A 22,158-nucleotide genomic window follows, 5' to 3' on the forward strand; every position below is an offset into this window, starting at 1 on the left:
AGGTCTGAATGGAATTGTGAAGCCACGTCTCACTGCTCACTGGTTGGCTCCTGAGTAGCAGTTTGGGTATCCCTTATAATATGTTTTCTTTCTCCTTTTGGTAAAAGAGCCAAACCTGCAACTATTTAGTTCTTCCTTATTTGCATTAGTTCATTTGCATTAGTTCAATACGTTCAATAGTTCAATTAGTTCAATAAAGAACGTATAAAACACTGTTCTAAAATATTTCAAAGGCTTGGGAGGAAGTCATTTTGCTACACTCTAGTGTCTCTCTCAATTTTTTTTTCTGTCAACTATCTGTAGTGGCAGAAAGAGAGAACAGGATTTTGCTATCAGCCAGCTCTGTGTTGAAAACTACTATCTCTACCATTAAATTCTTGATACTTTTGAGCTTGATTCATTATGTGTAAAAATGGGAGAGTAATATTTTCTTTAATATTTTGTTATGACAAAAAAAAAAATATTTTGTTATGACAATTTATCGATGATATATCCAAAGTGATTGACAAGTACCAGATGAGCAATTTAGGAGGTTAATCTTAACAGATACTGTAAAAGCATTTGACGAAACCTACATCCATTCCAAAGAGAAACTCCTAGTGAATAAGGAAGTGAGGGGAGTTTCTTCAATGAGAAAAAAGCTGAACCAAAATCTACATCAATTGTCATACTTGATGGGGAAAGTCCAAATGCTTTCTCCTTGGTGTCAGAAATAAAGGAAGATTTTTGGCTTTCATCACTTGTATTTTGATTTGAAGTAGAAATTACAGTCAATAGGCACATAGAAGAAACAAAAGCCATATAGCTTGGAAAGATAGAAGTGAACTTATATTTATTAACAGAGGGCATAATAGTGTGAAGAGAAAATGACAGGGAATCTACAAAGAAAGCTACTCGTGTACATTGGTTTAAGAAGTTACATGAGGGATGCCTAGGTGGCTCAGCTTTTGAGCGTCTACCTTGCGCTCAGGGTGTGATCCCGGGTCCAGGAATGGAGTTCCACCTCAGGCTCCCTGAGAAGAGCCTGCTTCTCTCTCTGCCTATGTCTCTGCCTCTCTCTGTGTGTCTCTCACGAATAAATAAATAAAATCTTAAAAAAAGAAAATGAATTCTACACCTAACGTGTGATCCAGCCATTGTACTCTCAGAAATTGATCCAAGAGAAATGAGAGCATATGTCTAAAACATCTTGCACACAAATATTCACAGCAGCTTTATTTGTAAGAGCCCCACTAGCACGAATCCATATAGTCATCAACAGGTGAATAGACCACTTGTTTTATAGGCACAGGATGGGTTCTACACAACAACATAAGGAAACAAAGTCTTGATAATTATGACTATGAAAGAATCTCAAAATAATTATTCTGAGAAGAAGCCATGCAAAAGGGTACATATGATGCCATTTACACAAAATTACAAACTATGCAAACTAATTCATGACAAAGGTTTCCCTGGAAAATGGGTGTACTGAGGGTTGAGAGAAGGATCACAAAGCAATAGGAAGAAACTTTTGGAGTGATGCATCTGTTCATTATCTCGATTGTGATGATGACTTCACAAATACATGCATACAACAAATCTTAGAGAATGTTTAATTTGGTGCCACTTATTGTGATGTAAATTATGTATTAATAAATCCATTCAATATCCAAATTTTATATGCAGCATTTGCCCTCACTGTGGTACAAGTCCTCTAGAGTGACACGAAATGCAAAATATTTCTCCTGTAGACTTTCATTGGCCTGAAATTGTGTTATTTTATTAAAGTTATACATAATGACGTTTTGCATCTATTTGCCATACAATTATTTTTCAGTCAACATCATCTGAACCTATTTGCGTTGTTCCTGCTTATCTGAATAGAAGTTTGTAGGGGCTTGCCAAGAAATTCCTTTCTAGCATAGATTTGAAGCAGGTTTCTGACAAATAATTTGGAAGGTGGAGGGGAAGTGAAGAGACACGTTACCTAACACAGGATCCAAGCCTGAATTTCTTAATTCTCTCTGCATCTGGGAAAGCATTACACCATGTTGGCCCTGAACTCATAAAGTTCTGAATGTGTGGGGAATCACCTCCATGAAACAGCTGGGTTAAGCTGCCTATTGTGTCCAGAGATAAATCTTTACAGGGCTTTACAAAAATGGGTCCCTCCCCAGAACTTATTCCTGATAATCCTGATTTCTTACCTGTGCGGAAAATTATTTGATTAACATTTGGCAACACAACGTGACAGATGGATGGTGTAATGGAAAGCATCTTTGAGGCTAAACTTGTTAAGAGGACAGGATTAGTATTTGTTGTCAGATTCACAATCACTAGTCACCATATGTTGGAATCAACAAAACAGTGAGAACAGAAGATAAGAATCACAGGTCATTCTACAGGGATTTGACAACTTCATGTATGATCTTTCTTCTACCTAGAGTTCCTACTTTTCACTCTTTAATGATTCTGAAACTCAGGAATATTGACTATTAAAATGGTTGACTACAAATAGTGTGACTTCTTCTGAAAGCTTTTGTTAAAAAACAGTATTTCTGGAACACCTGGCTGTCTCAGCAGTTGAGCCTTTGGCTCAGGTCGTGATCCCTGGGTACTGGGATCGAGTTCCACATCAGGCTCCCCATGAGGAGCCTGCTTCTCCCTCTTCCTCTGTCTCTGCCTCTCTCTCTCTGTGTCTCTCATGAATAAATAAATAAACTCTTAAAAAAAACAATATTTCTTGTAAACGTTAGTAGTTTAGGAACAAGTAAATATGCTATTTCAATTAAAGGGAATTTGTTCATTATTTTATTAATTTAAGAAATATCTAGTGAGTACTTAAAAAGTGACAGTAGCAGTTCTAACTATTGGGGTGCAGTGCCAAAAACCACAGACTCACTCAGCAATGACTTGTCTTCTTTATAGTTTTTCTGTATTCAACCCCAACCCCTTTTCTGGCAGTCAGGGGGTTATAGGCTGGCCCACAATGGATACATGAGGATATTATAAGGTACAGTAGTAAAATGCTCTATCAGATTGCTACTCTGTCAGCTATAAAAATGCCCTGGGATGCTTTGTTAAAGAACTTCCATATCCGGGGGTATCTGAAGAGGAAAATAGACCTGAGAGTTTGGATTGTTGTTTTTCAGAGTTCCAACCACCACCTGAAGCCTGCCATGTGCCTCATGGAGTCTGGGATGAAACAGGTTGCTGAGTTTGGGTTGAAACAGGAACAGTTGAAACAGTTTGGATGAAACAGGTTGCTGAGTTTGTGTTGCTGTGGGCAACACACACCCATTTCAGTCCCTGTCCACTAGGGGATGCAGCTTCCTATCACAATCACATTTCCTGTGTGAACTGAGGGCTTTCACTAAGCATTTCTTTGTCACTCTGTTTCTTCACGTTGAAGAATGAAGAATATTATTTAGGTGACACTCCAGAGATGAAGTGTTCTTCAGGCATCGTGATTGTCTTAGTCTTCATGCTAGGTAAGGAAAATACCTCAAAAATTTACTTTTTAAAAAATTTACATTTTTTATTCCCCATTGTATCAGCAAAACTTTTAACTATGATTTTTCCAAGAGTGTTATGCCTGCTCAAGTTGACACAGGTCTCTTTTTCCCCAGGACAAATCCATGGAGACTCAGTGAAACAGATGGAAGGCCAAGTGACCCTCTCAGAAGAGGCTTCGTTGACTATAAACTGTACTTTCTCAACATCAACGACACCCACTCTCTTCTGGTATGTCCAGTATCTGGGAGAAGGTCCACAGATCCTCCTGAAAGCATTAAGAGACAAGGAAAAGGGAAGCAACAAAGGATTTGAAGCAACCTTGGACATTTCATCCAAATCCTTCCACTTGAAGAAAGGCTCAGTGCAAATGTCAGACTCAGCTGTGTACTACTGTGCCCTGAGTGACACAGTGATGGGGACTGCAGGGGGAGCTGAGCACAAACTCAGAGTAGAGCGGGGGCCTGGATGCTGAGCCTCTCTGACTGATCCACTCTGGTTCCAGCGCAGTTGGTGTTTGTTTGTCTCTCGGCGTCTGGTTGATACAAAGTCATACAAAAGGCTAGAGCCTAGGAACCAAGATAATACTCCCCACCTGGCTATCCATTAGTGACTTAGACAACAGTTTGATGCCCTTCGTTCCTCAGCCAGGGTGTAAGTAATTTCAAGATAAAACCACATAACAATGAAGTGGTCTCTTGCTCATCCTTGCAGGGAAAGTCCAGCCCCACAAGTTGTTCAGCCACTCTGGTGGGTTGACACTTTTAGAGGAACTCAGTGTGCCTGAGAAGGTGGTTTCTGCCCAGTGTGTCTATGACAGAGTATGTACGACGGCAGGAGGGATGGGAGAGCTTCAGCCCCCAAACCAGGTTTTAGGAGAGAAAGAAGGGAAGGGAAGAAAGGAGGAAAAGGAGAATATCTGAGCAAGGAAAAGAGCAGCCAGGGACCTCTACCCTGCTTTCTTCTCTAATAAATCAGGTGGTAGACATGGGCTGATATTCTATTTTTTTTTGAAGTACAGTAAGATTTATTTTGAAATAATCAGCAGAATCTCAAACACACAAATAAATGCATCTTAGTATGTTCATTCGCTTCAGACTCTCAGTATTGTCATCCACAGCTTGACCATCTCCAGCGCATCAGAGACCAAACCTGGCAGGTCCCTCAGTGTCTCCCTTCTCCTGTCTTTCATATTAGAAGTATGTTCAGTTTCTAGGAAGACTTACTAAAGAATTCTACTTTTTACAAATAATCCCCAACTTCTGCCTCCACAGCAATCTAAAAGGGGTAAATAAAAAATCTTACAAAAGAAATTAAGACCTTCAAAACAATTATTTTAGCAATATGTAGTGAGGTCTACCAGAAGAAGAACTGGCTCCTAATTTAATTTATTAACATTTGATTGACAGTTCACTCATCTGGTGAGACAAAATGTGTGAGAGAAAATGCTCTACGTATATACACATACACTGTAGGCACAGTCGCAGATTGATAGTTAGCGATAAGCAAGTATATATAATAAAAATACATGCCCAATGTTGATTTTCACCACCAAAGAATGCTGCTATGGTTTAAATCATGATTTCTTGATGAATACACAAGATAAAAGAAGGGATAAAAACAGAGGAACTGACAATCCCCATGAATTATAAGAAATGAAACGTAAGATGAAGACAATTGTAAACAGAAGAATTTAACACCTATGGTGGTACATTCAGACCAGGTACTGTATTACAATAAAGCCAGAATCAATTATTTGACAATATTTTTTGTTTACTAAGCATGGGAAGCATTTTTGCTGGTGGCAAAGTGTGGATTTTTTTCATCAAAGAACATTAAAAGGCTGAGATAATAACCATACTGCTTGTATATTTAACCAATAGTTCTGATACTCTCTCATTAATCTTTGATAGCTGATAATTTGAATAAAAAGACATGATGAATCAAAGCATACACCAGATTTAAAAAGAAAAATCCAACAAAACAATCTCAGCATCTAAATGGTAAACACCAAATGAGTTCCTAATCTGGCATAAGGTGTTTTGTTTTTTGTTTTTGTTTTTGTTTTTTGTTTTTTGTTTTAATTAAAGGAAAAAATACGTATGAATGAGTCTACCTATTTTTAAAAATGTGAATGATCACAACAGTGCAATGGCTGGTTCTCACACCATGTAAGTTCAATCTGTAAGTTCAATCTGAAATGTTCATCTGGTGTAATATTCAGCTGTCAAGAGGGAGCAACTCAAAGGACATCACACAATCTATAAACCAGCTGGAAGGAGCCATTCAGACTTTGCCCTGCCGAACCCTCTTTGGGTGATGATTAGACAAATCTTCGTAGATGATATACTGTGTGCAGAAGCGCTGATCGAAATCTGGTCTCGCGTGGTACGCAACCGTATTGATGGTCTGAGTCACATCACTGTCTGGCTTGGGCTTTCGACTGAGGACCTGGCCCCCAGCAGCAGTGACAAACTTAATAAGGTTGTCCTTGGGATGGTGTTTAAAGGTTCCCCCAAAATAGAAGTAGCATCCGTCAAACAGCTTTGGCAGCAGCTGTTCCTTGTTGAGCCTGCTTCGATGGGGTCCCTCAGGTATCTCATATTTTTCCTCTTGTTCACATGCTTTTCTCTGTAGACATGCTTTCACCCATTCAAATTTTAAGATCCAACATCCATTGAGAATCCCAAGCATACATTTCAGGGTACTTTGAACTGTATCCCCAGGAACAATGACATGAGTTACTGTATTGTCAAATTCAGCACATTTTTTAGCCTTAAGAATTGCTGCAAGCTCACTGAGCATTTTCTGTTCTGAAGAAAGCCCACTGCCTATAAGCACAAGAGGTCCATCCCTACGCTGACCAGTGTTTGGTACTGAGTAATGGCGAGTTGATGATGATTCATTCTTCTCTGGTAGCAGCAATAGTGATTTCATATTTTCATTGTCTGCATAATCCACAGGCCGCAAACCAAATATGTTAATGGCATCCCTGGAGGCTCCAGAGGCGAGTAAGAGCTTGACTATCTCCAAGTGCCCGTTCCTGGCAGCATTGTGAAGCGGGGAGTCGTTCTGATAGCCAGGAGTGTTCACCAACGCCTGGTGCTGCAGCAACAACTCCACTACCTTCAGGTGCCTATGATTGCAGGCTTCATGCAATGGTGTCCATCCAGCATGGTCTTTAACATTTGGGTCGCTTCCATTTTGTAAGAGGTACTCAACAGAAGGTACGTCACCCTTAATTGAAGCAATATGGAGCAGAGTCTCTCCTCTATGATTTCTCTTCACGGCTGTAAGGCTATTGGGTGACAGCTTTGTTGCTGAGGGGCTAGACATCATCCGTCTGTAACTTGGGTTATTCAGGGCAGAAGGCGGTGTACCTGGTGAAAGGGTCATGGACTCAACTGATAGATTACTGTTTTTCCTCCTTAATGTGTCACCAATTTTAAGTTTGCTTGAAGGTGGTGAAGAGCAGCCAGGCAATGGCTTGTTTTCTGAAAGCACTATGTGCTGGCTACTGGTGCCAGGAATGCTGCTTCTGCATCTCTTAGAAATGGGACTGGACCGGCTGCTGTGCTGCCCACGGTGCCCACTGTGACCTGATGGCAAAGACTGCTTAGGTGGAAGAGGATTCTCACAGAGATTCTTCTGGGGAGTCAATTCTTCATTCCTGCTCTCCAATTCTGGAGACTCTATTTGCTCAGCTAATGGTAAAGAGACTTCAGCTAAGCTGCTAAAACACTGTGACTCTGTTACAGAGCCACTTGCAAGTAAGTCTATTTCACCATTTGCCTGAGGATTAGGGTTAACAGATGGCTGGCTACAGAAAGACACCAGCTTCTCCTTAAATTCCTCTTTGGAGTCAAGTTCATCATCTTCTTTTTCTGCTTCTAAATTCCATTTTTGGTTGATTTCGGTTAAAGTTTTCTTTTTTTGGGATCCCTGGGTGGCGCAGCGGTTTAGCGCCTGCCTTTGGCCCAGGGCGCGATCCTGGGGATCCAGGATCGAATCCCACGTCGGGCTTCCGGTGCATGGAGCCTGCTTCTCCCTCTGCCTGTGTCTCTGCCTCTCTCTCTCTCTCTGTGTGTGTGACTATCATAAATAAATAAAAAGAGTTTAAAAAAAAATAAAAAATAAAGTTTTCTTTTTTTGTTTTTTTCTAGATCTTGTACGAGCCTTTTTAGCCCTCTCTGAAACACTTGTTGGAGGACTTGTAGAAACAAATTCGTACATTGAAGCCTGCCGAGCGTTCTCATCACTTATGACTTGAGGATGGGTTTGCACTGAAACTTTACTCACAACATATCTGACCTTCTTACTTCGAGGACTGAACCACATTTTTATTGAATTCTTCTTATTTTCTGCATCATTAAATAACTTTTCCCTAGATGTGTCTTCTTTCAAATCTGAAAGCTTATCATCATGTAGCAAATTCCGAAGCGTACTACAAAGCTGGATCATGCTGTCCAATTGTCTATTTATCTTCACATCTTGTATCCACGCTGGGGTGTAACACACTGGACAGCCAGTTCCAATACAGTCACTTACACAATTACTACAGAAGATGTGCTCACACGCTCCTAAACACACAGGCTCCCTCAGAATATTAGAGGCGAGCAGAGCAGCAGCTCCTCCAGCCGGTCGAGCGCGGCGCGGCTGTGGGCCCAGGCCCCGCGGCCACGGCTCCATGGCGGGCGCGGGACGAGGCTGGTTCCCGCAGCGGACCCTCGGCCGCCGGCCCCCCGGCATCGCCCCGCCTGGCCAGGGGTCCTCCCCGAGCGGGAGCCGCGGCGGGCGGGCGGGCCCGGGCAACGACCGAGACGCCGCAGGCCTGGCGCCCTGATATTCTAAATGAAGGTATGGGGACAGACACATAATGAAGTGGCTCATGTAAATTACAAGCTGTGCCCCTCCTTTCATCTTGGTAAGTACATAAATCATTAACCTACCTACAAGAAGGCCTTGAGTGAGATGGTCTTGCAATACCAAGGGAAGATGGAGTGTACATATTCCTCTCTGTACCCCCTGAAGCCCTGTTAAAAAGATGATAAGGAATTGTAAAGGGTGTAAACTGACAAAGAGAACTGAAAAAGATGACAAACGACAGTGATATTAGAAAAATTTTAGAGGGTGAGCTGTATGTATATGGTGCAATCAATGCAAACTTGCTGAGCAGACCAAATAAAGAAGTAACCAAGGAGCACATAGTAGAGAAGTACCTCAGTGTGTGCTGTACCCACTGGAGAGGGTAAGGAAAAAGTGGCACCAATTGCATTTTAATAATTATGGAGGATAGTGTCGTGTGTGTGCATGTGTGTGTGTGTGTGTGTGTGTGTGTGTGTGTGTGTGTGTTGAATGTTTGGAAGATCATAGGAGGACTGAATGAGAAAATTTATAAGTAATGGACAACCCATGTTCTTTACCTGGGCCTATACAATAAGCAGTGATCACTTCTCAAACTCTATAGAAGAATGGAAGATAGTATAAACTGAAGAATAGCACATCAAAAAGTCAGATAGCCGAACTTTTCAGTATATCTGTGTTGGGGATAACGATGGGAGACCTGTACCCCATTATTCACAGCTACAATGTCCACAGTTGCCAAACTGTGAAGCGAGCCAAGATGTCCTTTGACAGATGAATGGATAAAGAAGATGTGGTCTATATATACAATGGAATACTACTCAGTTATCAGAAAGGACGAATACCTGCCATTAACTTTGACGTGGATGACACTGGAAGATATGATGCTCAGTAAAACAAGACAATTGGAGAAAGACAATTATCATACGGTTTTGCTCCTATGTGGACTCTAGGAAATAGTGAAAGGGATCATAAGGGAAGGGGGAGAAACTGAGTGGGGAAAAATTAGAGAGGAAGACAAACTATGAGAGACTCATAACTCTGGGAAACACACAAAGGGTTTGCAGAAGGGTTGATATAGTAATTTGGGATTAAGTAAAGCCCGTGATGAAATGAGCCCTGGGTGTTATACTACATCTTGGAAAATTGAATTTAAATTAAAAAAAAAGTGGAAATCCAACGTGACTCAGTTGGTTGACATCTGCCTTTGGCTTAGGTCATCATCAAGATACTCGGGCTGAGTCAGGCATGGGGCTCCCTGCTCAGTGGAGAGTCTGCTTCTCTCTTTCTCTCTCTGCCTCTCCCCCCCTTACTTGTACTCGTGATCTCACTAATGATCTTGCTCATGCTCCTGTGCCTGTGTGCTTTCTCAAATAAATAAAACCTTAAAAAAGTCAGAATGCCAAAACAATTAAAATAGTAAAATATAATGATTTATTTTAGGGAAAATATTGTTCAGGAAAGGAACATATTCATACTACTCTGTATTTTTCAAATAAACAGTCTTCTAGATTACTTTCAGTAATATGTACTGCTAATAGTGATGATTGGTCAGAAAACCTATGTCCCCATACCTTATGTATTGCTGAGTTTTTTGACTTTTGCTTGTCAGTTGGGCTTCCCTTATTATTAATAGTTTCTCTAATTATGAATGAGATGGAGTTTCACTTCATATTTTTTTAAAGATGGATAAGAGAGTTTTATTTTTTTAATTTATTTTTTATTGGTGTTCAATTTACTAGCATACAGAATAACCCCCAGTGCCCGTCACCCATTCACTCCCACCCCCCGCCCTCCTCCCCTTCCACCACCCCTAGTTCGTTTCCCAGAGTTAGCAGTCTTTACGTTCTGTCTCCCTTTCTGATATTTCCCGCACGTTTCTTCTCCCTTCCCTTATATTCCCTTTCACTATTATTTATATTCCCCAAATGAATGAGAACATATAATGTTTGTCCTTCTCCGACTGACTTACTTCACTCAGCATAATACCCTCCAGTTCCATCCACGTTGAAGCAAATGGTGGGTATTTGTCATTTCTAATAGCTGAGTAATATTCCATTGTATACATAAACCACATCTTCTTTATCCATTCATCTTTCGTTGGACACCGAGGCTCCTTCCACAGTTTGGCTATCGTGGCCATTGCTGCTATAAACATCGGGGTGCAGGTGTCCCGGCGTTTCATTGCATTTGTATCTTTGGGGTAAATCCCCAGCAGTGCAATTGCTGGGTCGTAGGGCAGGTCTATTTTTAACTCTTTGAGGAACCTCCACACAGTTTTCCAGAGTGCTGCACCAGTTCACATTCCCACCAACAGTGTAAGAGGGTTCCCTTTTCTCCGCATCCTCTCCAACATTTGTGGTTTCCTGCCTTGTTAATTTGCCCCATTCTCGCTGGTGTGAGGTGGGATCTCATTGTGGTTTTGATTTGTATTTCCCTGATGGCAAGTGATGCAGAGCATTTTCTCATATGCATGTTGACCATGTCTATGTCTTCCTCTGTGAGATTTCTCTTCATGTCTTTTGCCCATTTCATGATTGGATTGTTTGTTTCTTTGGTGTTGAGTTTAATAAGTTCATTATAGATCTTGGAAACTAGCCCTTTATCTGATATGTCATTTGCAAATATCTTCTCCCATTCTGTAGGTTGTCTTTGAGTTTTGTTGACTGTATCCTTTGCTGTGCAAAAGCTTCTTATCTTGAGGAAGTCCCAATAGTTCATTTTTGCTTTTGTTTCTTTTGCCTTCGTGGATGTATCTTGCAAGAAGTTACTATGGCCGAGTTCAAAAAGGGTGTTGCCTGTGTTCTTCTCTAGGATTTTGATGGAATCTTGTCTCACATTTAGATCTTTCATCCATTTTGAGTTTATCTTTGTGTATGGTGTAAGAGAGTGGTCTAGTTTCATTCTTCTGCATGTGGATGTCCAATTTTCCCAGCACCATTTATTGAAGAGACTGTCTTTCTTCCAATGGATAGTCTTTCCTCCATTATCGAATATTAGTTGCCCATAAAGTTCAGGGTCCACTTCTGGATTCTCTATTCTGTTCCACTGATCTATGTGTCTGTTTTTGTGCCAGTACCACACTGTCTTGATGACCACAGCTTTGTAGTACAACCTGAAATCTGGCATTGTGATGCCCCCAGATATGGTTTTCTTTTTTATTTTTTATTTATTTATTTTTTTTTTTGGTTTTCTTTTTTAAAATTCCCCTGGCTATTCGGGGTCTTTTCTGATTCCACACAAATATTTTTTTAAAAAATATTTTTTCTTTTTTTTAAATTTTTATTTATTTATGATAGTCACACAGAGAGAGACAGAGAGAGGCAGAGACATAGGCAGAGGGAGACAGGCTCTATACACCAGTAGCCTGACGTGGGATTCGATCCCGGGTCTCCAGGATCGTGCCCTGGGCCAAAGGCAGGCGCCAAACTGCTGCGCCACCCAGGGATCCCTGAATCCACACAAATCTTAAAATAATTTGTTCTAACTCTCTGAAGAAAGTCCATGGTATTTTGATAGGGATTGCATTAAACGTGTATGTTGCCCTGGGTAACATTGACATTTTCACAATATTAATTCTGCCAATCCATGAGCATGGAATATTTTTCCATCTCTTTGTGTCTTCCTCAATTTCTTTCAGAAGTGTTCTATAGTTTTGAGGGTATAGATCCTTTACATCTTTGGTTAGGTTTATTCCTAGGTATCTTATGCTTTTGGGTGCAATTGTAAATGGGATTGACTCCTTAATTTCTCTTTCTTCAGTCTCATTGTTAGTGTATAGAAATGCCACTGATTTCTGGGCATTGATTTTGTATCCTGCCATGCTACCGAATTGCTGTATGAGTTCTAGCAATCTTGGGGTGGAGACTTTTGGGTTTTCTATGTAGAGTATCATGTCATCGGCGAAGAGGGAGAGTTTGACTTCTTCTTTGCCAATTTGAATGCCTTTAATGTCTTTTTGTTGTCTGATTGCTGAGGCTAGGACTTCCAGTACTATGTTGAATAGCAGTGGTGAGAGTGGACATCCCTGTCTTGTTCCTGATCTTAAGGGAAAGGCTCCCAGTGCTTCCCCATTGAGAATGATATTTGCTGTGGGCTTTTCATAGATGGCTTTTAAGATGTCAAGGAATGTTCCCTCTATCCCTACACTCTGAAGAGTTTTGATCAGAAATGGATGCTGTATTTTGTCAAATGCTTTCTCTGCATCTAATGAGAGGATCATATGGTTCTTGATTTTTCTCTTGCTGATATGATGAATCACATTGATTGTTTTACGGGTGTTGAACCAGCCTTGTGTCCCAGGGATAAATCCTACTTGGTCATGGTGAATAATTTTCTTAATGTACTGTTGGATCCTATTGGCCAGTATCTTGTTGAAAATTTTTGCATCCATGTTCATCAGGGATATTGGTCTGTAATTCTCCTTTTTGGTGGGGTCTTTGTCTGGTTTTGGAATTAAGGTGATGCTGGCCTCATAGTACGAATTTGGAAGTACTCCATCTCTTTCTATCTTTCCAAACAGCTTTCGTAGAATAGGTATGGTTTCTTCTTTAAACGTTTGATAAAATTCCCCTGGGAAGCCATCTGGTCCTGGACTCCTGTGTCTTGGGAGGTTTTTGATGACTGCTTCAATTTCCTCCCTGGTTATTGGTCTGTTCAGGTTTTCTATTTCTTCCTGTTCCAGTTTTGGTAGTTTGTGGCTTTCCAGGAATGCGTCCATTTCTCCTAGATTGCCTAATTTATTGGCGTATAGCTGTTCATAATATGTTTTTAAAATCGTTTGTATTTCCTTGGTGTTGGTAGTGATCTCTCCTTTCTCATTCATGATTTTATTAATTTGAGTCTTCTCTCTCTTCCTTTTAATAAGGCTGGCTAATGGTTTATCTATCTTATTAATTCTTTCAAAGAACCAACTCCTGGTTCTGTTGATGTGTTCCACAGTTCTTCTGGTCTCGATTTCGTTGAGTTCTGCTCGAATCTTTATTAACTCCCTTTTTCTCTTGGGTGTAGGATCTATTTGCTGTTTTTTCTCTAGCTCCTTTATGTGTAAGGTTAGCTTTTGTATTTGAGTTCTTTCCAGTTTTTGTTTTTGTTTTTGTTTTTTGTTTTTTTTTTTTTTTTTGAGTTCTTTCCAGTTTTTGAATGGATGCTTGTATTGCGATGTATTTCCCCCTTAGGACTGCTTTTGCTGCATCTCAAAGATTTTGGATGGTTGTATCTTCATTCTCATTAGTTTCCATGAATCTTTTTAATTCTTCCTTAATTTCCTGGTTGACCCTTTCATCTTTTAGCAGGATGGTCCTTAACCTCCACGTGTTTGAGGTCCTTCCAAACTTCTTGTTGTGATTTAGTTCTAATTTCAAGGCATTATCGTCTGAGAATATGCAGGGGACGATCCCAATCTTTTGGTATCGGTTCAGACCCGATTTGTGACCCAATATGTGGTCTATTCTGGAGAAAGTTCCATGTGCACTTGAGAAGAATGTGTATTCAGTTGAGTTTGGATGTAAAGTTCTGTAGATATCTGTGAAATCCATCTGGTCCAGTGTATCATTTAAAGCTCTCGTTTCTTTGGAGATGTTGTGCTTAGAAGACCTATCGAGTATAGAAAGAGCTAGATTGAAGTCACCAAGTATAAGTGTATTATTATCTAAGTATTTCTTCACTTTGGTTAATAATTGATTTATATATTTGGCAGCTCCCACATTTGGGGCATATATATTGAGGATTGTTAAGTCCTCTTGTTGAATAGATCCTTTAAGTATGATATAGTGTCCCTCTTCATCTCTCACTACAGTCTTTGGGGTAAATTTTAGTTTATCTGATATAAGGATGGCTACCCCTGCTTTCTTTTGAGGACCATTAGAATGGTAAATGGTTTTCCAACTTTTTATTTTCAGGCTGTAGGTGTCCTTCTGTCTAAAATGAGTCTCTTGTAGACAGCAAATAGATGGGTCCTGCTTTTTTATCCAGTCTGAAACCCTGCGCCTTTTGATGGGGTCATTAAGCCCGTTCACATTCAGAGTTACTATTGAGAGATATGAGTTTAGTGTCATCATGATATCTATTCAGTCCTTGTTTTTGTGGACTGTTCCACTGAACTTCTTCTTAAAGGGGAATTTTAAGAGTCCCCCTTAAAATTTCTTGCAGAGCTGGTTTGGAGGTCACATATTCTTTTAGTTGCTGCCTGTCTTGGAAGCTCTTTATCTCTCCTTCCATTTTGAATGAGAGCCTTGCTGGATAAAGTATTCTTGGTTGCATGTTCTTCTCATTTAGGACCCTGAATATATCCTGCCAGCCCTTTCTGGCCTGCCAGGTCTCTGTGGAGAGGTCTGCTGTTACCCTAATACTCCTCCCCATAAAAGTCAGGGATTTCTTGTCTCTTGCTGCTTTAAGGATCTTCTCTTTATATTTGGAATTTGCAAGCTTCACTATTAAATGTCGAGGTGTTGAACGGTTTTTATTGATTTTAGGGGGGGATCTCTCTATTTCCTGGATCTGGATGCCTGTTTCCCTTCCCAGATTAGGAAAGTTTTCAGCTAGAATTTGTTCAAATACATATTCTGGCCCTCTGTCCCTTTCGGCGCCCTCGGGAACCCCAATTAAACGTAGGTTTTTCTTTCTCAGGCTGTCGTTTATTTCCCTTAATCTATCTTCATGGTCTTTTAATTGTTTGTCTCTTTTTTCCTCAGTTTCCCTCTTTGCTATCAACTTGTCTTCTATGTCACTCACTCATTCTTCCACCTCGTTAACCCTCGTCGTTAGGACTTCTAGTTTGGATTGCATCTCATTCAATTGATTTTTAATTTCTGCCTGATTAGCTCTAAATTCTGCAGTCATGAAGTCTCTTGAGTCCTTTATACTTTTTTCTAGAGCCACCAGTAGCTGTATAATAGTGCTTCTGAATTGGCTTTCTGACATTGAATTGTAATTCAGATTTTGTAACTCTGTGGGAGAGAGGACTGTTTCTGATTCTTTCTTTTGAGGTGAGGTTTTCCTTCTAGTCATTTTGCTCAGTGCAGAGTGGCCAAAAGCAAGTTGTATTGGGAAAAAGAGAAAAAGAGAGGAGAGAAAGAAGGAAAGAAAAGAGAAAGAGAAAAAAAAGGGAAGAAAAAAAACGAAGAAAAAAAAGAAGAAAAAGAGAAAGAAAAAGAAAGGAGGAAAAAAAAGGGGGTGTGGGAAGGAAACAAATCAAAAAGCAAAACAAAACAAAAAAAAAAAGAACCACCGGGGAGTATCTTCTGATTCTGTGTACTTTAAGTCCCTTGGCTTCTCCTGGAAGTTGTCCGTCCAGCTGGTGTTCTGGGGGAGGGGCCTGTTGTGCTGATTTTCAGGTGTTAGCAGTTGGGGGAGCTGCTGTGCCCCTGCCTGGTGCAGGGCTCGGTGGGGGTTGTTTGCCCCGTGAGGCCGCAGGAGGAACAGCCCCAGTGGCGGGGCAGCTCTGGAAACCTGGATTCAGCTCCGGCAGGAACTCCGTCTGCAGGGCCTGGAGGCTCCGGGCGGGGCCGCTGATCTGCTCAGCTGGGGCAGGAGCGTCCTCGCTGTCCTGGGCCCTCCCGGCCTCTGCCTGTCCCGGGGGAGGCGGGATCCTGGGCTGTGTCCCGGCGCCCTGTGCTCCGGAGCCTGCGCTGTTGGATTCGCGCTCCCGGGCCGCGCAGCCCCCTCCGCGGAGCCGCCGCCCGAGCCCCCCGAGCTGCTCCGGGTCCCGCCGGGTCCCGCCGTGCGCTGCAGCCCTCAGGGAGCTCGGCGCACTCTCCTGGGCGCGCAGTTGCTCTGTTACTGTCCCGGGGAGCCCGAGGGCATCCCCGCCCTCCTGGGTCCTGCTCCAACTCCCCACGAGCCCATTTCCGCCCGGGAAGGTCGGTGCAGCTCCTGCGTCTCCGGGACGGGGCTCTCCTGTCCTGGGGACACTAGCCCCGGCCTCAGCCCGGCTCCTCGCGGGGCCCCTCCCCCTGGAGGCCTTTTGTTTCTTTATTTCTTTTTCCCCGTCTTCCTACCTTGATAGAAGCGCGAACTCTTCTCACTGTAGCATTCCAGCTGGTCTCTTTAAATCTCAGGCCGAATTGATAGATTTTCAGGATAATTTGAAGGTTTTCTAGGTAATTTGGTGGGGACAGGTGATTTGGAGACCCTACTCTTCAGCCATCTTGCTCCTCCCCCTCTAAATTTAACATTTTTTAAAATAGATTCTGAGTCATGTGTCCTGCATAGCAATCCACAGCACTCTAAAATGGTAAAATTTATTTTCACATTTTCTTTAGTTTCTCTCAAATTATTTTTATCTTTAAATCTTAAGTGCAACTTTGTATCCTTTGTGTTCCTCTTTAAGAGGAGGAATTAGACTTGTGTGTGTGTGTGTGTATGTAAAGAGATTGACAGACACAGAAAGAAAGAGATTTTAGGAATTGGCTTATGTGATTGTGGAGACAGGCAAGTCCAAATTCCATAAGGCAGGTGGGTAGGCTGGACCCCGGAAAGAGTTGGTATTGCAGCTTTTGTCCCAGAGCAGTCTGGAGGCAGAATTCCTTTTACCTCCAGGTCCTCGATCTATTTCTCTTAAGATCTTCAACTCCTGAGATGAGGCCTACTCATGTCATGGAGAGTAATCTGCTTTTCTCGGTCTATTCAGTCAGTCAAGTGTATAACTGTTGATTTCAGCTCAGATCACGATCTCAGGGTTGTGGGATGGAGCCCCATATTGGGCTCTGCACTTGGGATGGCGCCTACTTGAGATTCTTTCCTTCCTTCTCCCTCTGACTCTGTCTCTCAAGAAAACAAAACAAAGCCCACCAAAACCATAACCAAAACCAAAACCAAAACAAACCCAAAACAAAAAAACCTTCACAGTGACTTCTAATTTGACATTTGACCAAATATCTGGGTATCATGACTTAGTCAAGTAGACACATAAAATTAACCACTGCACCTTCTTTACTTCCAATAATTCTATTCTGAAAGCCTAGTTTCTATTATACTCATACAATATGCCAGGTTTCTTTTGGTTATTTCACATGGTCTGTCTCTTTCCATCTTTTGCATATACCACTCTGTGTCCTAAACTTAAACTTGCAATAAAGCCTCATACATATATCTACACTCTCAACTATTCATTGAGAAAATAGAAGTAATAAGAGGAGAACTTTCACGAGCTTCTAAGTTACCATGTACCAGGTTTGTGCTCAAATATTGTGCCTTTCTCTTACTAGATTGTAATTCCACGAGAGCAGAGATTTTGCTTATTCTCAAAACATATGACCATACCTGACAAATAGTAGGCCTACAAAAAATCTGTTGAAATACAAATGAGTACTAAAAATAGTACTGTTAGTACTAGAGCAAACATCATCATTAATTCATTCAATAAAACTTTGTTATGTGCTTTTTTCTACAAACTGAGGGTATAGGAGAGAATAGAACAGGATCCTAAGGAGTTTATTTTTAGTTGAGGGCTAAATCCAAATGATTCCCTTTTGTAGGCATTTTATATGCATCTTCTCTTTTGTTTAAAAATTTTTCCAGGGATCCCTGGGTGGCGCAGCGGTTTAGCGCCTGCCTTTGGCCCAGGGCGTGATCCTGGAGACCCGGGATCGAATCCCACGTCGGGCTCCCGGTGCATGGAGCCTGCTTCTCCCTCTGCCTGTGTCTCTGCCTCTCTCTCTCTCTCTCTCTGTGACTATCATAAATAAAGAAATAATTAAAAAAAAAATTTTTCCAGCTTTTTTGCTGTATAATTGACAAAAATTATCTACATTTGAAATATATCATATAATGTTTTGATGTATGTACACATTGTGAAATGATTTCCACAATAGAGCTAATTAACATATCCAGTCCCTCACATAGTACTATTGTGTGTGTCTGTGTGAGATGAGAACACTTACAATCTACACTCTTAGCAAATTTCAAGTATACTGTACCATTAACTATAGTCATTATCCTGTATATTAAATCTTCAGAACTTTCTCATCTGGCCTGACTAAAAGTTTGAATTGTTTGACAGACATCTCCCCGTTTCCCCCCACACCCAAACCACATTAACAACACCATTCTACTCTCTGCATTTGGGAGTTTAACACTTAAGATTCAGTTTGATTCTTGCAGTATTTGTCTTTCTGTGTTTGGTTTATTTCTTTTGCTATGTGTTCTTCAGGTGCATTCATGTTGCCACAAATGGCAGGATTCCATCTCTTGGTGCACATATAGCATGTTCGTGCCTTGGCTACTGTGAATTATGTCATAATGAACATGGGAGCACGGATATCTTTTTGAGTTATTGATTTCATTGCTTTTGGATATACACCCAGAAGTGGGACTGCTGGATTGTATGGTAGTTCTATTTTTAAGTTTTTGAGGGACTTCCATACTGTTTTCCATGACTGTACCAATTTACACTCTCACTAAGTGTATGAGGGCTCCCTGTTTTCTACATCCTTGTCAAGGTTTGTTATCTCTTGCCTTTTGACAATAGCTGTTCTAACAGGTGTGAGGTGGTATCTCACTGTGGTTGTGATTTGCATTTCCCTGGTGATGAATTATGCTGAGCACCTTTTCATATACCTGTTGGCCATTTGTAGATCTTCTTTGGAGAAATTTCTGTTTAGGTTCTTTGCCCATTTTATGTTGTTTATTTGCTCTCAAGTTGTTTGAGTTCCTTATATATTTTGGATATTAGTCTCTTATCAGATGTGTGGTTCACAGATATTTTCTACAATTCTATAAATTATCTTTTCACTCAGTTAACTGTTTCCTTTACCATGCAGGAGCTTTTTAGTTTGATGAAATCCCACTTGTTTATTTTTGTTTCTGTTGTCTGTGCCTTTTGGGTCATATCCAAAAAATTAGCTAGCTATCTGAGAGGATCAAGCTCTGTTCATTGTTCAGTGCTCTCTATGAGGTGAGAAAGGAACTGGCTCATGAAAGGTGCTTTGAATTATTAAGCATAAGTTCCCCTTACCTTCCTCCTCTTGCTTTTGGGGTTAAAACCTCAGTTCTGCACTTATTCCCAATCTTGTAAACAGTACCAGTTGTAGAGTGATGCCCTTCCTTTACTTTTGTTCCTCGGTGTTCCAGTGGATTCAGCCCTGCCTGTCCTTCAGAACTGGTATGAGGCAAGATTGAGCTCAGCCCCACGGAGGGGGCTCAGAGAAGCTCGGAAGCCAATTTTGTATTCCATTCTCACTCCCTCCCCTCTAAACACCTACCTCTTCATGGGAGAAATCAGGGCCTAAGCAATTTTCTTGGTACTAAGCTATCCTGATTTGGTGGCTGGACTGATAGGAGTAAAGTGAAATTCTCCTCTTACCTGTATCAAATGTAACTGTTCTCAGTTTGTTCTCCTTTGGGCTGTTTTTAATTCTTAGCTGGATTCTGAACTTGTCTTCAAGGTACTAATATCATTGATAAATCAACGTAGTGTTTCTGTATAGGAAGAGATGGCCTGCATCATGTCTTCTACATCTTTCAAAAATTGTCGGACAAATGTTACTACATTCATTTTAAGATGATAAAGTAGAGGCTTAACTCTTCTCTCCAATATCATCTACAGCCAGAATTCAGACTGAAGTGTTCAAACATGTTTTAAGTAGCAGTTTACTGTGCTAACCCAGTCATATCAGGGCTCATATCCTATGTCATATTGCAATTGGCAAGGAGAAAACCTTGGAAGAAGGTTAATCAGAGTTTTTGAGCAACTGTATCTACAGCCCCAAGATGGCAGTGTTTTCAATGGCCCTGACTGTAGGTATGATTGTGTATAGGAGGGGCATGTGGTCTCTGATTGGCTGATCGCATACCTTGAGAATCTCGTTGTTTAGTGTTAAAAAAAAATGTTGAATAGACCAGTCAGCTTTTGGGGGTAGCCCTGTGCAGAAGAAGGATGGAGAAGCATCTGTGGACTTCTTTGGTGGTTTTGGGGCTTCATTTTTGCCGTAAGTTAATGCAGAGTTTTAGCCAGGTTCACGCAGGAAGGTCAGGGGAACATTTTCTTAGGATTTTCAGCAAAAGTGTATGCACTGGGGTAGGAGAAGGGGAGAAAATGAGGCCACTTTATAGTTTACCTGAGATTCCTTGCAGAGAAAAGGAATGGCTACAAATTAGGAAGCATTAAAATGGATGATCTATTTCTTAAATCTCACTTTGCTTTCTGAATAGGGGTGAGTGGCAAAAACCAAGTGGAACAGAATCCTCCATCTCTGATCACCCTGGAGGGGAAGAACTGCACAATTCAATGCAACTATACAGTGAACCCCTTTGGCAGCTTAAGGTGGTACAAGCACAGCACGGGGACAGGTCCTGCTTCTCTGATAGGCATGACTTACAGTGACAGCAAAAAGTCATATGGAAGCTACACAGTGACTCTGGATGCAAACTCCAAGCAGAGCTCCTTGCACATCACAGCTGCCCAGCTTAGTGATTCAGCCTCCTACATCTGTGTGGTGAGCGCACTGTGTTCCCTGAGCACTTGAATCCAGTACCCAAACCTGCACCTGCAGGTTGTCAAGAGGCTTAGGAAGTGAAGTAGAATGTTGTTTTTCATATAGTATATACTTTCACAAGTGAGCTGATACTTCTTTCTTACATATGATTGAGTTTGAACTTAAGCTGAGATGTCTACATGTCATAAAGTCATCCTCATTCAAGACATAAGGTTAACTGCTGCATCTGGCTATTCCCAAAGGTAAGACTGTCATTTCCATTCCTGCTGTGCTGTTGAAGTAAATAATTTTGTTTTAACAGGAGTGATCAGCTCCAGCAACTAGTAGAATGTCAACTAAGTGGAAAAACAAAACATTGATGGGGCTGAGGACAATATCTGATAAGCTTCCTTCCTCCTGACAGATTTTTATTCCTCATTTAATGGCTATTCAAGTTAGGAAACATTCTGTAGGGAAAGATCTTCTTTATCAATTTATCCATGCTCCACATCCAGGCACCTTTCCAGATGTGGCACCAACTCATTTATTACCTTCCACAGCTGCTCATTTGGAGAACATCACTGCTCATACTATTATGCCAGCATAATACTGGCAGGCACAGTCACTCTGAGGCAGTAGGACAGCTGTCCCAAGCTCTTCAACTAACAGTATTCTAGAAAAGAAACTTAAGGGACAGAATGTCTTCATCCTATGGATAATCTTAGATTGCACAAATTAGCTAGGATGTTCTTTTTAAAGATACTTAGAGAAATTTAAATATGGTTGGAGAATTAGAGGAGATAAATATTTATTTTACTTGAAAGGCAGATATTAACTGAGAAAAACAAGAAGGGTATATAGTAAGATATTTTAAAAAGGTAATCTCTGAGTGGTAGGGCTATTTTATTTTTATTTTTGTATCTTTCCTTGTCTATATTTCTAACTTTCTATAGTACACAAGTTCTGCTATGTCAAAATAAAGGTTATTAAAAAATGAAAACTAGGGACTTCCAGTTTCTTGTTCTGCATGTAAGGAGCTTTACATTTTTATTTTTTAAAAATATTATTTATTTATTTATTTATTTATTTATTTATTTATTTATTTATTTATTATTTGAGGTAGAGAGCACAAGCAGGAAGGGGCAGAGGGAAAGGGAGAAAGAATCTCAAGCAGACTCCACAGTGAATGTAGAGCCCAATAGGGAGCTCGATCTCAGAACCCTGAGAGGAGGACTTAAGCCATAACCAAGAGTCAGATGTTTAATTGACTTTGCCACTCAAATATCCCTGCATGTAAAGAACCTCAAAGTTACCACTTGTCCTAACAAAGAGCTGAACAGGCTGAAAAATCAACAATTGTTCTTGGATCTGTAGGAGAAGGACAAAG

General features: G+C 40.9%; 1 protein-coding gene and 2 gene segments (V, D, J or C); 2 read left to right on the top strand and 1 right to left on the bottom strand.

The window, feature by feature from the left end:
* The first annotated feature begins 3,334 nt into the window (after positions 1-3,334).
* Positions 3,335-4,066, top strand: LOC125755649 (T cell receptor alpha variable 9-2-like). The segment is given in 2 exon segments: positions 3,335-3,473; positions 3,612-4,066. Coding segments are annotated over 2 exon segments (405 nt in total).
* Positions 4,067-5,652: 1,586 nt separating this feature from the next.
* Positions 5,653-8,295, bottom strand: LOC112657850 (BRCA1-associated RING domain protein 1-like). Its single transcript, XM_025444015.3, is given in 4 exon segments — positions 5,653-7,412; positions 7,629-8,108; positions 8,111-8,175; positions 8,177-8,295. Coding segments are annotated over 4 exon segments (2,310 nt in total). The 5' UTR covers positions 8,245-8,295; the 3' UTR covers positions 5,653-5,715.
* An 11,903-nt stretch (positions 8,296-20,198) lies between these two features.
* On the top strand, positions 20,199-20,822 carry LOC125755634 (T cell receptor alpha variable 10-like). The segment is given in 2 exon segments: positions 20,199-20,285; positions 20,509-20,822. Coding segments are annotated over 2 exon segments (366 nt in total).
* Positions 20,823-22,158: the final 1,336 nt, after the last annotated feature.

This window comes from Canis lupus, chromosome 8 (genome assembly GCF_003254725.2).
Source record: "Canis lupus dingo isolate Sandy chromosome 8, ASM325472v2, whole genome shotgun sequence".
Taxonomy (NCBI): Eukaryota; Metazoa; Chordata; class Mammalia; order Carnivora; family Canidae; genus Canis; species Canis lupus.